The sequence below is a fragment of the Cladophialophora carrionii genome (assembly GCF_000365165.1).
Source record: "Cladophialophora carrionii CBS 160.54 unplaced genomic scaffold supercont1.12, whole genome shotgun sequence".
In the NCBI taxonomy this organism is placed as follows: domain Eukaryota; kingdom Fungi; phylum Ascomycota; class Eurotiomycetes; order Chaetothyriales; family Herpotrichiellaceae; genus Cladophialophora; species Cladophialophora carrionii.
The window spans coordinates 99976-113922 of NW_008481819.1; the positions used below are offsets into that span (position 1 = coordinate 99976).

At 54.0% G+C, this 13947-nt stretch overlaps 5 protein-coding genes across 5 annotated transcripts; 3 read left to right on the plus strand and 2 right to left on the minus strand.

Annotated features, from left to right (window-relative positions):
* Positions 1-772: 772 nt before the first annotated feature.
* On the plus strand, positions 773-1859 carry G647_10001 (uncharacterized protein; the record flags this gene model as incomplete). The annotated part of the gene is made up of 3 exons (XM_008725993.1): positions 773-889; positions 940-1237; positions 1282-1859. 3 exons carry the CDS (start codon positions 773-775, stop codon positions 1857-1859), a joined length of 993 nt encoding a protein of 330 aa, XP_008724215.1.
* Positions 1860-2596: 737 nt separating this feature from the next.
* G647_10002 (uncharacterized protein) lies at positions 2597-4291 on the plus strand (the record flags this gene model as incomplete). Its single annotated transcript, XM_008725994.1, has 2 exons — positions 2597-3042; positions 3094-4291. 2 exons carry the CDS (start codon positions 2597-2599, stop codon positions 4289-4291), a joined length of 1644 nt encoding a protein of 547 aa, XP_008724216.1.
* Positions 4292-4722: 431 nt separating this feature from the next.
* On the minus strand, positions 4723-5991 carry G647_10003 (uncharacterized protein; the record flags this gene model as incomplete). Its single annotated transcript, XM_008725995.1, has 1 exon — positions 4723-5991. The coding sequence occupies one exon, from the start codon at positions 5989-5991 to the stop codon at positions 4723-4725; it is 1269 nt and encodes a 422-aa protein (XP_008724217.1).
* Positions 5992-6415: 424 nt separating this feature from the next.
* Positions 6416-8692, plus strand: G647_10004 (uncharacterized protein; the record flags this gene model as incomplete). Its single annotated transcript, XM_008725996.1, has 4 exons — positions 6416-7429; positions 7483-8089; positions 8202-8506; positions 8561-8692. The coding sequence occupies 4 exons, from the start codon at positions 6416-6418 to the stop codon at positions 8690-8692; spliced, it is 2058 nt and encodes a 685-aa protein (XP_008724218.1).
* Positions 8693-10109: 1417 nt separating this feature from the next.
* Positions 10110-13305, minus strand: G647_10005 (calcium-translocating P-type ATPase, SERCA-type; the record flags this gene model as incomplete). The annotated part of the gene is made up of 3 exons (XM_008725997.1): positions 10110-12923; positions 12977-13134; positions 13188-13305. The coding sequence occupies 3 exons, from the start codon at positions 13303-13305 to the stop codon at positions 10110-10112; spliced, it is 3090 nt and encodes a 1029-aa protein (XP_008724219.1).
* Between the last annotated feature and the right edge of the window lie 642 nt (positions 13306-13947).

The window sequence follows — 13947 nt, forward strand, 5'->3', positions numbered from 1 at the left end:
CTGTAGCAGGCATTGGGGCCAGGAATTAGTTGATCCTTGAGACGGCGTGGGCGATTGCGACAGCTATGTTCAAACACGGAGATCATCTGGTGAAGCACGACTCGCTTCGAGGGCCCGCGTGGTGCCGATACATTGGTGACCGTCTCCTACCTTATTGGGTTCGTTGCAACCTTTCTCACAGCACAACCAAAGACATGGCGCTGGGTGATCATACGAGCTCTGGACGCTGTGGGCGACGAGTGTGTGTCACTGCGGCAGAGGGTGATAGCCAGGGGCAGAGACATGCAGGCGGCTGCACCCGGAGGGCCAGAGAAACAGCAGATGGAATAGGCAAAGATTGGAAGCTAAACATGCAGGACAAAGAGAAAATCGAGGAGAGGGCTTGAGATGCGCAAGATTAAAGATCCAGTCTAACCTCGAATAGACGAACACGAATGGGCACTGTTTCTTCCTGGAGTCGAGCCCGACCGGATCTTCAATATCTCAGGCAATTAATTAAACTCAATGCTGCAGCATGACACCTTGTTACGTGCATGGGAGACGTTAGACTAATTGATGTAGCCTGACGACGTCGTGAGTTGCTGGTCACTGGTTAGGCTCCCGGGCCTTGAGATGCCAAGCAAGTAGCAGACACATTTCAGAGTTTCCTGAGGACGGTGACACACTCCCCCACAAAACTTGCTTGACCTCGATCATCAACAGCGACCGATTCTCTCCCTCGAAATCTCACCGTACTGGCGTAGAGTCTGCGCGACTACCGTCGGCTCACTCAATGTCTCTTGTGGCGGGACCCGGAATTGGAGGATCGCTCTCCGCGTCCGAAACGCCCGTGGAAGAGCTCAGGCTGGCTGTCGACAAGCATGTGAAATATATCCAGGCTTTGGATACTGTGCGTCCATGTGAGTAGCTTGTCGCCGCAGGATATTGATGATTAGCCAGCGCAAAGATGAGCTCGATTACTGGTTAACCGAACACCTGAGATTGAACGGCGTTTACTGGGGCCTGACTGCACTTCATCTTCTCCGTCATCCAGATGTCCTGCCCCGTGACAAAACCCTGGAATTTGTCTTCGCTTGTCAGAACTCAGACGGCGGCTTCGGCGCTGCTCCCGGTCATGACTCTCACATGCTGTATACCGTCAGTGCCGTCCAGATACTGGCGACAGTTGACGGGCTGAAAGATTTGGAGAGGCGGGAAAAAGGTGGACAGGAGCGAATTGCCAAATGCAAGTTCTTCGGTGTCCAGAATTGCAAGGACGACCACTAACACGCATTGCTGCAGTCATTGCCAGCCTGCAAAACACTGAAACTGGCACCTTCGCCGGCGATGAGTGGGGAGAGACCGACACTCGATTCCTTTACGGGGCTTTTAATGCCCTCTCGATTCTCAACATGATGCATCTGGTCGATGTCAACAAGGCAGTCTCTTACATTCAAGCCTGCGCCAATTTCGACGGGGGCTTCGGAAGGTCGCCGGGGGAAGAATCTCATTCCGGTCAGATATTCACCTGCGTGGGAGCTTTGACAATTGCCCGAAGACTTGACATCGTGGATCACGAGCGGCTGGCCGCTTGGCTGAGCGAAAGACAGCTCCCGAATGGCGGTCTGAATGGCCGACCTGAAAAACTTGAAGATGTCTGCTACAGTTGGTGGGTGCTGAGCAGTATCGCCATGTTAGGGAAACTCCATTGGATTGACGCCTCTAAATTGATCACGTTTATCCTGAGCTGCCAGGATGCCGACCACGGAGGAATTGCAGACAGACCTGGCGACATGGTGGACGTCTTCCACACACTGTTTGGCATCGCAGGCTTGAGTCTCTTAGGTTATCCAAGCCTCGCCGAAGTCGACCCTGTCTAGTAAGTGTGAGAGATGGTTCTTTGGAAGGTTGACTAATACGTTGCTCTAGCTGCATGCCAAAGACCGTCACTCGAGCGTTGGCGTACTGGCAGTCTTGATCATGCCAGCGCCACAGCCTACCTCTCGCGATCTAATAACCCACTTGACTTTGCCCGTGAGAGCTGGGATACAATGCGAGAGAAGAGAAATGTCCACCACAGTCTATTTCCGCTTCATCACACTACTATCCTCGCTTCAGAGGGAGTATAGGCTTGGGGGTACATTCAAGTGAGAAGAAAGGTCAGGACCGCAGATGCCTACTCATCCAGAAGTCGTTCAATGCTGCTTTTGGTAGAGGGGCTAGCGTGTGCTGCCTCTCTTCTCGAGTCAATACACCTCAGTTGACGACCGCGTTGATGAAGAGTCCCGCCTTCCTAACTGGTGTCCCAATGTCGAGGTGGGTAGTTGGTCGGACTTTCCTGTGTCATATTTGGCTGCGTCCTTCTCTCACTTTAAATTTATCAATGTGACTATTGCCCAGCCATTTTTTCTCGTTGGCCACTTCTCTCCTTTGGTCGGGCTTCCGTCCTCTCTTTCTTACTCGTCGTCATCCTGCTTGGACCGCAGGAGGAAGACGCTTTGATCTGCGCCTTGTGCAGTCTTTGAGCTTTCCCAGATTTTCAGTCTTCGTTCGGATCTACATTTGCTGTTTCCGTGTGTTTAGAGTCCAGCCACTCACGCATCTCAACGGTGCCGTCATGGCCCAGGACTTGCTCAATTGTAGCATCTGTCCCAAACAGCCCTCCTTCAGTGATACTTCCCATTTGCTCACCCATGTCAGTTCCAAGGGTCACCTCTCCGAATGGCACAAACTCCAAGTCCGAAGCTTTCAGGACCTTGCCGCTGCTGTGGCTCTGGCCAATTACAACCAATGGTGCCAACAACATGACATTGACCGATTGCTGTCCGAGAGAATGCAAATGAAAGAGGACAAGCAAGCCAAAAAGAGAAGGATCGCCACTACACGAAATACTTCTGCCCCTAAACTGGTTCCTATCGACCATGAGCTGCTCGATCCACCTATGCCTCATAAAAGAACAGCGAAACCGAAGAAGCAGAACCAGAAGAAAGGGACCCGTGGCAGACAGCACCGGGAGGATGAGGACGGGAGTGACTTGGATTTCAGCCCTGTCAGACGTTCTAGGTGAATACCTCACCTTAGCTATCTCTCCGGCTGCTTACAAAGTGTTCTTAGGCGCAAAATACAGCGACCCCAGATCTGCTCTCCGCGCCAGCAGTCCGAAGTCTCTAACGGAGCATATCCTTCTCTCGACGACTACCCAGCTGGGGACAATCACCCGGTTCCTCTGCAGGTTCTTGCCACACCCGAGCATATGAAGCTCAAGGGCATTGTCTGGCCTGGTATGGATCTCTTCGATGCAGCCACGCAGGAGATGCAGCAGAAGAGAAACCAGAAGAAAGACGCATCTGTTCTGAGACGGATGGAGAGACTCGCCGGATTGGTTGAGCCTACCGAGGTCGTCTACTCTCCGAATGGTGACAACGTGTTGAAGGCAAGGCACATTGATGACCTGGAAGATGCAAGCAGCCTTGTTGAGGGCGAAACTCCTGTTCCCAGGGTAGAACAACCTCGACCACGTAAGAGGAAGCCACTGGCCGAGACAGACGCCAACGTCCCACGACTCATGAAACGCAAAGTCAAAGCCAGTGCTCTCAATGAATACGACGATCTTCCCTTTGCCCATGGACTTCCACCTCTTCCACACCTGCCGAGCTCTTCTACTGGAGAGTTATACGGTGCGAGCTGTCGCTTCTTTCCAATAGAAGACGGGGATATCAAGCCTTCCATCGAATCCCTTGCTCCTCGCAAACGACCACCGCCCCAGTTCGAGATCTTCACTGATGGAAGTCCAAGGCACCACCTGACTGCTGTCATGAATGGAACGAGGAACCCACTTCAGCTTGGGCCTCGGGTGTATGGCAATGGTCCTTTGCAACAACTGCCAAAGGTCTCCGCAGCCTGGTTGCAGCCACAATACCAGTCAGCCTTACAATATACGGATCCTTATACAACCTACCGACCAGTAGGTCGTCAGTATCAGACTCTCTACGAACCGAGCATCACCAACGAGAACGATCCTCCGATGGCTGAAACCCATTTCGCCTTTCGAGGCTCAGCTGCAAATCCTTTGGCATGGAAATCTCCGATTCGGCCAGCGATCGTATCTGGGTTGTCTCCATCAGATTCGCCGTTTGGCAGCTTTTTTGGCATCTTCCCTGGTGGCTCTCCTGGTGACGACCCCTTTATGAGCACCAAAAATCCTCTGGCCGGAGCACTAGTTCACTTCGACGACGAGAAGAATCCTCTGACATCCAAAGGCCAATCCGACTCGCCATCCGATACAGGCTTGTCTAATGAGACCGAAGTCTGAAACCGACCAGATCGAGACAATGACATCTCAACGCTAGAGGAAAAGGGTTGGAGCAGAATCAGCACAGATTATTACGGTCAATGGCCCAATACCACTGAGAGAAAGCAGAATATACCGGGCATAGGTACGACCGACTGTCGCACGCTCTTTCCTTGGAAGCTATACCCGATCTCATGTATTAGTTGCGCTCGGGTATACACCATGTCGTTGGAGCTCAGAGGATGGTGGCATGGGAGATGGGTGGCCCGTGGTAATATTGGAGGGCAATTCACTTTTGAACGAAGCATTGATTCGATGTGCACATGGAAAGATAGACATGGGGTAAATCAGGAGATCCCGGAAGCAGTTAGTAGACGTACCGTGTCGACTAGTATCAATAGTTCTATACATTGTCAACGTGCCAGATTCCCCAGTGGGGCGTTGCATACGTGCTACAGGCTTCTCTCCTGCAACCGCCTTCTTATCTCGGTACTACTGATCTTGCTGTCAAAAGTTTCCCTTTGCCGCACCGTTTCTTCCTCATCTTCCAAGCCCACACCGGCGTCCAGAATCCCCACCTCGAACACCTCGAGCTCTTTCCATCCTTTCTCCTTTCTTTTGTCGTTGACAGCCTTGCCACCGGCTCGTGTCTCGGCCGAGATGACAAGGGCGGAGATATCGGGATCTGTGATGGTGGGACCAAAGGGGTCAGATATTTGGGTATAGTTGACGGTTATACTCTCTTCCACACCGGAGCTCGACTGAGGAGATTTGTATGTCATGCGTACGACCTTGCCGTTGGGCCCCGGCTTGTCGATATACTCTGTCGTTCTCAGCCCATTCGCCCCTGAATTGGGACTCGTCTTCCTTGGGTAAAACGCCAGAATCGAGTCGACAAATTCGGCCGCACGTTCCTGCCTCGCTGACCAGGATTCGACATGCGAGCCGTATTTCTTGTTCACGAGTAATTCGTCGCCTGTTATGCCGACGGTTATCAGGCGGGAGGCTGTGCCGGGGTCCGCTGTGAGGATCGTGCCCGTTAGGAGGAGTTTGTGCCCGATGTGTAAGTGGTCGAATGTGCCTCCTACCGCAACGGAGGCGTGAGACGTCACAGAAGCAACTCCCTCGCTCGTCGAAAGAGGCTGTGAAGCACTGGCAGAGGACGAAACTATTGCCGGTCCGCTTGGCAATCTCACAGAAGGCGGAGGCTCGTCCTTCACTTTGCTTCCCCACGTGGTGAGAAACTGCTTGAGATGAGCTTCCCCAGTCTCGCCTTCGACGGAGTAGATCGTCTTGTAACTCCGGTCTGAGAGGACGAACGTGTCGATGTCCACGATCGGCCCGGAAAGGGGTTGCTTGCCAACGAGCTTCTGGGGAATCCTGTCCACCCGGGGTTCAAGGATGAAAACCCGGATGTCGATGCCACCGGGGAAATCGAGGTCGACATTCTGCTGAGAAGCGACGGAGGTGATTAGACTGTATGCTTGCTTCAGCAGGTTCTGGATAGGGACGAATATGGCGGAGCGGCACGTATTTGTCGAAAGCGGATAAGTAGCGGACAAGACGAGGCCGACGTCCAGGCGGGTGACAGAGGTCTTGTCCTGGGGACGTAGTCTGGGAAGGAGGGATTCAAATGTGCTTTTGTAGGAGGATTTGAATGAGGAGGGGCTTGACACGAGGTCTAGGGCTGGTAGTAGGAGGAGCGAGGTCGCGTCCGCCATTGCTCTGAGTGCGTCTGACACGGTGGCCGCGACTCTGGATGGTTGTTGAGTATGTGGTGAGGATGTGTTGAGTATGTCGTGCTGTGCTCGTTGGAGCAATCAATCCATGGTCATCTATCTGTGGTTCATGATTGTTGTATGTAATTCGAACCACGTTCACCCGTCTCCAATAATGATACCGAGGTGCGAACAGGCCGAAGTGGCATGCCACCCAATAAGCGCCAGGCAGCCTCTGGTGGCCGCCCAGCCTCCAGCTCCGCGCCTAGTGGCTGACACTTGGGGAGCCCGAAGCCCCGAAGCAGGCGTGGCAGGGCCGACCCTGACAGACAACACTGGCACCGCTAATTAATTATGTGCCAGCCTCGAAACCTTGTATGCAGAGCGCCGATGAAAGATTTGAGTGGCCAGGCTGGATTCTGCTAACATGCCATTCCACATCCCTCACCATCACCATACCGTCTCCGATCCTCAGTATAACCACGACAACCTGTACAGCACTGCGAACGCCATCTACTCCGCTGGCCAGACTCTGAGCTCCGTCGGCGCCCCGATCCCTCAATACCTCGACAACAACCCAAACACGCCCACCACGGCGCCCGACGCCAGATCCTACCTCCCTCAATCCCAACCGAACGCGAACGGTAATGGCACCGTGATTCCATATCGCCCTGGTCCTGCTCCGTCTGCCTACCAGAGTGTACAAGAGGGCCAGCCCGGCCACTACCAGCCAGGGCTGAGGCGGTCCCTGACGGTTGGGCGCCAACAGGCCGACGAACTGCACCTGAACCAGCAAGGCAGTGCGATGAGCGACGTCCACCACTATGGCGCCCCGCCCGCATACGCCGGGGATGGATTGTCAATAAAGATCGAGCCGTCGACACCTCAGCATCCCCCCAGCGCCGCCAGCCAGCCCATTCCCGGCACCTTACAACCAGGCAGTCTGGCGAGCAGACCAGCGCCCTTGGGAGCCAGCGGCACGGCCCCGTCTTTACCTACCTTACCCCAGATAGCGACACAGTTACAGCAGCCTTCTCTATCCGCGAGACCGATGACCTTGAACCATACCCATTCGTACTCGAGATCCAGCCCCGGCGCCATGGATCAGCCCAAGTACAAGCCCTTTTCGAATACGCCAGAACAGTCGAAATTCCCGTCGGCTCCAAACTCATACATGCCACAAACTCCTCTCGGACCTTCTTCATATTCTCCCCTGGGCCTTGCAGACATTAGACAGAGGACGGACACCACCTTTTCAGACACGCCTTTCAGTCCCGGCGTGACCCAGGAGAGTGAGGACTCACCATATCCCCAGAATAGCAATTACAACGCCCCTTGGCCTATATATGCCGTGGACTGGTGCAAGTGGCCGCCGCGGTCAGGGAGTGGGTCATCCGGAAAGGTGGCTATCGGAAGTTATCTGGAGGACAACCACAATTATGTGAGTCGCGGTGGAGAGCGCGAATGTCAAAAGATGTGGCTGACGAGATTCAGATACAAATACTAGACACACAGAGGACACAGACAGACCCAGATAACCCGCATGGTGAACGAGGATTGGAGTTCATCAAAACAGCAGAAGCAACCCATGCATATCCTGTGACAAGGATCCTGTGGGAGCCTCCGTCGTCGAACAAGCAGACCACCGACCTGCTTGCAACTTCTGGCGACCACCTGCGGCTATGGTCACTACCGAACGACCAGCACTCATACCAGACGAATTCAATCACGCGGTCTGCGAGCACAAAAACGCCGCCGTTACAGAAGTTATCTCCGCTCGCTTTGCTGTCAAATTCAAAGTCTCCCGAACACACCGCGCCGATCACGTCCCTGGATTGGAATGTTGTTCAACCATCTCTCATCATTACTTCATCGATAGACACCACATGCACAATCTGGGACATTCCCACTCTGACGGCCAAGACTCAGCTCATCGCTCATGACAAGGAGGTGTACGATGTGCGATTCTGCGCAAACAGCGTTGATGTCTTTGTCTCGTGTGGTGCGGACGGTAGTGTGAGGATGTTCGACCTGCGAAGTCTCGAGCACAGCACGATCATTTACGAGCCTTCGGAGAAGCAACAACAGCAGGAGAAGAACTGTAAGTCCTCATCCCACCCCATTTTCCTGTTCAATATGCTCACGTTGTACAGCTCAACTCGAGGCCCTCTCATCCTCTCCAACGCGCGCCTCGGGGTCCGGTGGTCCCGCAGCCCTCCCATTTCCTCCTCCTCTCCTTCGCATCGCTGCTTCACCCCACGACGCACACCTTCTTGCCACATTCAGCCAAGACTCGCCTGTAATCCGAGTCCTTGACGTCCGCCAACCTGGGCAAGCACTCCTCGAACTCAAGGGTCACGGCGCGTCGGTGAATTGCATTGATTGGAGCAACACTCAGAGAGGGGTGCTTGCGTCTGGCGCGGATGACTGTTGTGTGTTGCTGTGGGATTTGATGGGAAGCAGTGCCAGTACGGCTGCCCCCGGTGGCGGCGCTGGACAAGGTGCCACTGCCGGACAGGTGCAGGGTCAGGGTCAGGGTCAGGGTCAGGGTCAGGGTCAGGGTCAGGGCCAGGGTCAGGGCCAGGAACGAGGGCCGAGTGCCGTGTGGGAGTGTAAGTTTGAGGTTAGCAATTTGAGTTGGGCGCCCACGATGGGGACATTGGGAGTCTGTGGTGGACGAGGGTTCTGGGGTGTGCAATTATGAACGGAATGTCACGTGATATTTGATCTATCCGAACTCAGCAGTCGGAGTCTTGGAGCATGAGCAGGAGCATGAGCGTGAGCGCGAGCATGAATATGAGCATGAAGAAAGGCGCTGCGGTGTTGCCTCCGACTAAGTAAAGACTGTGCACGGAAGAGTTATGGCCATGTCCCAGGCGATCACGACAGCCCATGTTTGGCTCGCCGAATGACTGAGGTACTATGAGACCCGTGTCAAAGGCTATGATTCCTCCTGTGTGCCTCCGACATGTCCTTTTCCAGTACGTCGCAGTATGTTGCGGCTTGTCAGTACAAACCAACACGGATTCCATGGACCCAGATGCCAGAACGCCAGACTGAAAGCCACCAAATCTCATTCGACACCTGGGCTGGAGCTGGAGCTGGAGCTGGTGATCTCGGATCCAAAACGAATCAATGGCGTATACGGAGCAGACCAGACCTGCAGGTGATATATGAACGGCCAACGTGAAGTCGAAATTGAAGATGAAGTTGAAGATGAAGATGAAAAAAGACAGCAGCAGTGCGAGGATCGGACGTAGGCGTCGTTTACAACCCCTACAACTGCGCCGAACGCATGATCCGTCTACCTGTGTAGAATGAGGCGATTGTGAGGGACCGGGAATATGGTGGGTGGGTGTGAGAGGACGACGCGGAGGGAAGAATGTGAGGTAGTTAATGTCATTTTCGAAAACAGGTCTTTTCTGGCTGCGATGGACATTGAGCATCAGGTAGAGTAGGGCAGAGTAGGACAGAGCAGGGCAGGGCAGAGCAAGGCAGAGCAGGGCTGTTGTGGCTTGAATAAACACCTATATACGTATACGCATATACAATTTTACTGTACCCCGTACTTTATACGTGGTGTCGCACTCTAGCCGTGACTATACATATCCCTATATTGACCACCTCTCTTCTCGCCTCGTCGCTCCTCTTCTCTGGCATTCATTACTGGAGACGCGGGTTAGGGTAGGGAAGCGCTCTTTAGTCTGGTCGGATCTCGATAAGGCTGTGCAGTGCTCGATAGTATCATCGGCGCTGACGAGGGACGAGGTCTCTCACATATGTGGCCAAGACGCGCGCGCACCCCCCCCCCCCAACACACACACACACAATCCCCCCTTTCATTATACACATGGCGGCACTAAGAGCGCAATACAATGCAATGCAGTGCGACACGGGCTCAAATCGTCATATCATTCTAGCATGCGATGCGTTCTATGATCTCTAGACAAAACTCCAGCTCGATTGCTCGAGCAAGCCCACCACCCCTGGAAATGCAAAATGTGAGAGCCTTAGTAACTGACCACAGCGTCCGTGACGGGAGGCCTGTCGCTCGAGCCATGCAGATGGTCTTCCCAGGGAGGAAATGCCATGTTACTTCGTCAGAATTGGGGACTTGCGTCTCAGTTGGCCTTCACTTTCCCGTTGGCCACAATGCCGTTCCCCTCTAGAGTGCTCGTCCTGCTCAATGAGTGAGAGATGCTGGCTCGCCGCTTCCTCTCGCTCTTGGAGTTGACGAAAATCGCTCTCTCGGCCGCCTTCAACACCTCGTCAATGAGAATGACGGGCGCTGAGATCCAGAGCACCGCATACCACTCGTCCCAGCCCAGCGCCTCGATGGAGAACATGCTTCTCAGGATCGGGATGTACAAGATGGCGAAGTGAAGGATCATCGACAGGCAGATGGCGTAGATGAGTTTCATGTTCTTCCACAACGGCAATTGCAGGAGCGACTCGGACGACGAGAGGGCATTCATCGCGTTGAACATTTCTATCACCACCAGGATCGAAAGTGACACCGTCGATGCCGTCCGGGTCGGGACGGATGAGGCCGAGAAGATGGAGCAATCGACGCCGTCGAATAGAGGGTTGACAGGCGAGCATTTGTGGAAGTTGCGCAGTTGCGAGAAGCTGAGCTGGGGTCCTTGAGAGTAGAGCATGACGTACCATGCATATCCAAATACCGTCGCTGCGCCAACGTACGTGCCGACCACCATGTATCTGAAGAATAGCCATCCAGAGACAAGCGGCTCGTCGCGCTTTCTCGGAGTGCGCCGCATGACGTCGTGGTCGGGGGGGTTGAACGACAGCGCCGTTGCCGGAAGTCCATCTGTGACGAGATTCACCCAAAGGAGCTGGACGGGGATCAATGCCTCCGGGAGACCCAGAGCGGCGGTGAGAAAGATGGAGACGACTTCGCCGATGTTGGACGAGATGAGGTACCGGATGAATTGCTGGGTGTTACTGTAGATCGTTCGTCCTTCCTCGATGGCTAGTTCGATGGTGGCGAAGTTGTCGTCTGCCAGCACCATATCGGCAGCCAACTTGGCAACATCTGTGCCCGTGCCCATGGCAACGCCAATGTCAGACTTCTTCAGTGCCGGAGCATCGTTGACACCGTCGCCGGTCATGGCCACAACTTCACCAGCCTCTTGGAGCAAGTCGACGAGTTTCGATTTGTGGCTTGGTTCAACGCGGGAGAAGAGCGAAGCAGTCTTGGCCGCTTCCAACTTCTCGCTCTCGGACAGCGAGTCGAATTGGCGGCCCGTGTAGCTCTTTCCTGTGAGATCTTCGTCCGGGTAGAAGACGCCAATCTGTTTGCAGATTGTCTCGGCGGTATTCTGGTTGTCACCCGTGATCACAATCACTCGAATTCCTGCTTCTCGACATTTTCTGATCGAGTCGGCGACTTCAGGGCGAGGCGGATCGAGCATGCCGACGAGCCCAATCAGGGTCATCTTCTGTTCCAGCTGGAGATATTCCTTACTGCTCTTGGCGTTTTCGAGCAGTGTGTTACCGCTGACGTTCTCCACGCTTGCGAGGGCGAGAACCCGCAGACCGTGGCGGCCATAGTCGACCACTTCTTCGCCGATCAATCCGAGATGTTGCTTGGTAATGGGGACTCTCTTTCCACTTGACCCGAGGACCACATGCGAACAGCGCTCAATGATGGATTCTGGGGCTCCCTTGACGAGCAATTTCTGGCTTTCACCAGTTCCAGCCAAGACTGACATGCTCTTTCGGTCTCGCGAAAACTCATACATTGCCTGCAGGGGAAGCCGGTCTTCGTAGTACTTGCTGACAAAGTGCACTTTCTCGCCGCCCGCCAGACCATTGCGAGTTTGGTTCAACCCAACATCGTCGGTGCCAATCTTTTCGACCAGGACACGGAGAGCGCCTTCGGTTGGTTCGCCGACGATGCTGTAGGTATTCGACTTGGCGTCATATGACAGATGAGACTCATTGCACAGCGCCAGAACTTCGGACATTTGTCTGAGCGTCTCGGATCTTGCTGCTGCGTCCTTGAGAGCCTTGCCATTCTGAATCAGATCTCCTGTAGGAGAAAACGTGGTCCCTTTCACCTCGATCTCGTCCAGATCGGTACCGGCCTCGTTGAGATACACGATCTTCTCCACGCTCATCTGATTGGTGGTGAGCGTGCCGGTCTTGTCAGAGCAGATCACACTGCAGCTACCCAAGGTCTCCACGGAGGGTAGACTCCTTACGATAGCATTCTTGGCTGCCATTTTACGTGTCCCTAGCGCAAGGCAAGTGGTGATGACGACGGCGAGACCTTCTGGGATCGCCGCAACACCCAGTGAGACGGCGATTTTCAGGTAATAGATGGCGCCTTTGGCCCAGCTTCCACCATGCGACGGATCGTTGAAATGTTGAATGTTGATCAACCAGACCAGGATGCAGATGACCGTAATGACCTTTGCAAGAGTGTCGCCAAACTCATTGAGTTTCTCTTTGAGCGGTGTTGGCTCTGAGATTTGCGAGGCAATGCTCTCATGGATGTCGCCAATGGCCGTGGAACTGCCTGTGAGAACCACGATAGCAGTAGCGTGTCCAGCCACGACAGTCGTTCCGGAGAAGAGCATGTTGATCTGATCTTGCTTGACAGCTTGAGCATCCTTGATCGCCTTGCATTCTTTGCTCACACTCTCGCTCTCGCCCGTTAGGATGGCCTGGTCAACCGCGAAGCTGTTGCTCTGAATCGACAGCAGCCGGCAGTCCGCCGGTATACGGTCTCCAATAGCGACTGTAACAATGTCTCCCGGCACCAGCTCGTCTGCCTTGATTTTCTGGACCCGTCCATCTCGAATCACCTTGGCCTCGTTTGCGGAATACTCTTGCAAGGCTGCGATGGCCTTCTCGGCGCTGCTCTCTTGGGTAACACCGACGATCGCATTGAGAATGAGGATTGTCAGGATCTATCTCTCTGTCAGTGGTCGCCAGGAGACATGAACATGTTGGTGCGACGTACCACCACTGGATCCACGAACGCAGTCCAATCATCCGACTCTTCGAACAGGGCCAGGACGAAAGATATGGCAGCCGAACCCAGCAATATCAGAACCAACTGATCCTTGAATTGTTCAAGCACCAGCTGCCACAGGGGCGTCGGCGGGTCTTCAGGAAGAGCTGAGTATAACAGTCAGTGTCTTCGATCCGAACCTTTTTGCGCCTGCACTCACAGTTGCTCCCATATCTTGTTCTTGACTGCGCAACCTGCGCAGACGAGAGACCAGCTGTTTCAGTCACATGGAAGTGACTTAACACCTCTGAGGTCGAGCGCACATACGCTTGCTCCATGTTGGAATTGTCAAGAAGCGGGACGACTATGAGAGAGAAAGGAAATCCGGGATGCTGCGAGGCGAGCCGGATAGATCCATGCACCACGACGAGTCTTTAGTTTATTCCAATAGACGAGTTCCAGAAGTCGTATTGAAAACCTATTCTAATACTACAGCCCGGCAAAAGAGTGACTGGATTGCGCAGTGAAAGAACCTCGCTCATGCCCCACGTGCTTCGTGGAGAATTGGACACGGTGGACATAATCAGATCTGTGTTTATCGAAAATTCCAGATGGCGCCGAAGCGCAGCCGAGCCGGCGGCGTCAATTGGTCTTCAACCGACTGCGAGGACGCCGCAAGGCGCTACAGACTACAGGGTACTGCACACCGAGGAGCAATCTGATCAGTTTCCATTTGATTCCAGTATGGAGCGAGAGATGATTTAGACATAGAATCCGCAGCCGGCGGGGAGTGCAAATCAAAGCCCAATAAGCTCTCTATGCTTGGGGTGCCAATGCAATCAATCGTGCTTCTTAAACACGACCAGTGCTCCGTATCGCGGAGCCAAAACCCATTGGACGGGGGCCCAGAAAAACCAACATCCAAACCTGAAGCAGGGCCAAAGGTGGTGCAGAGTTTCAGGTTGCGCTGGTGTCAAACG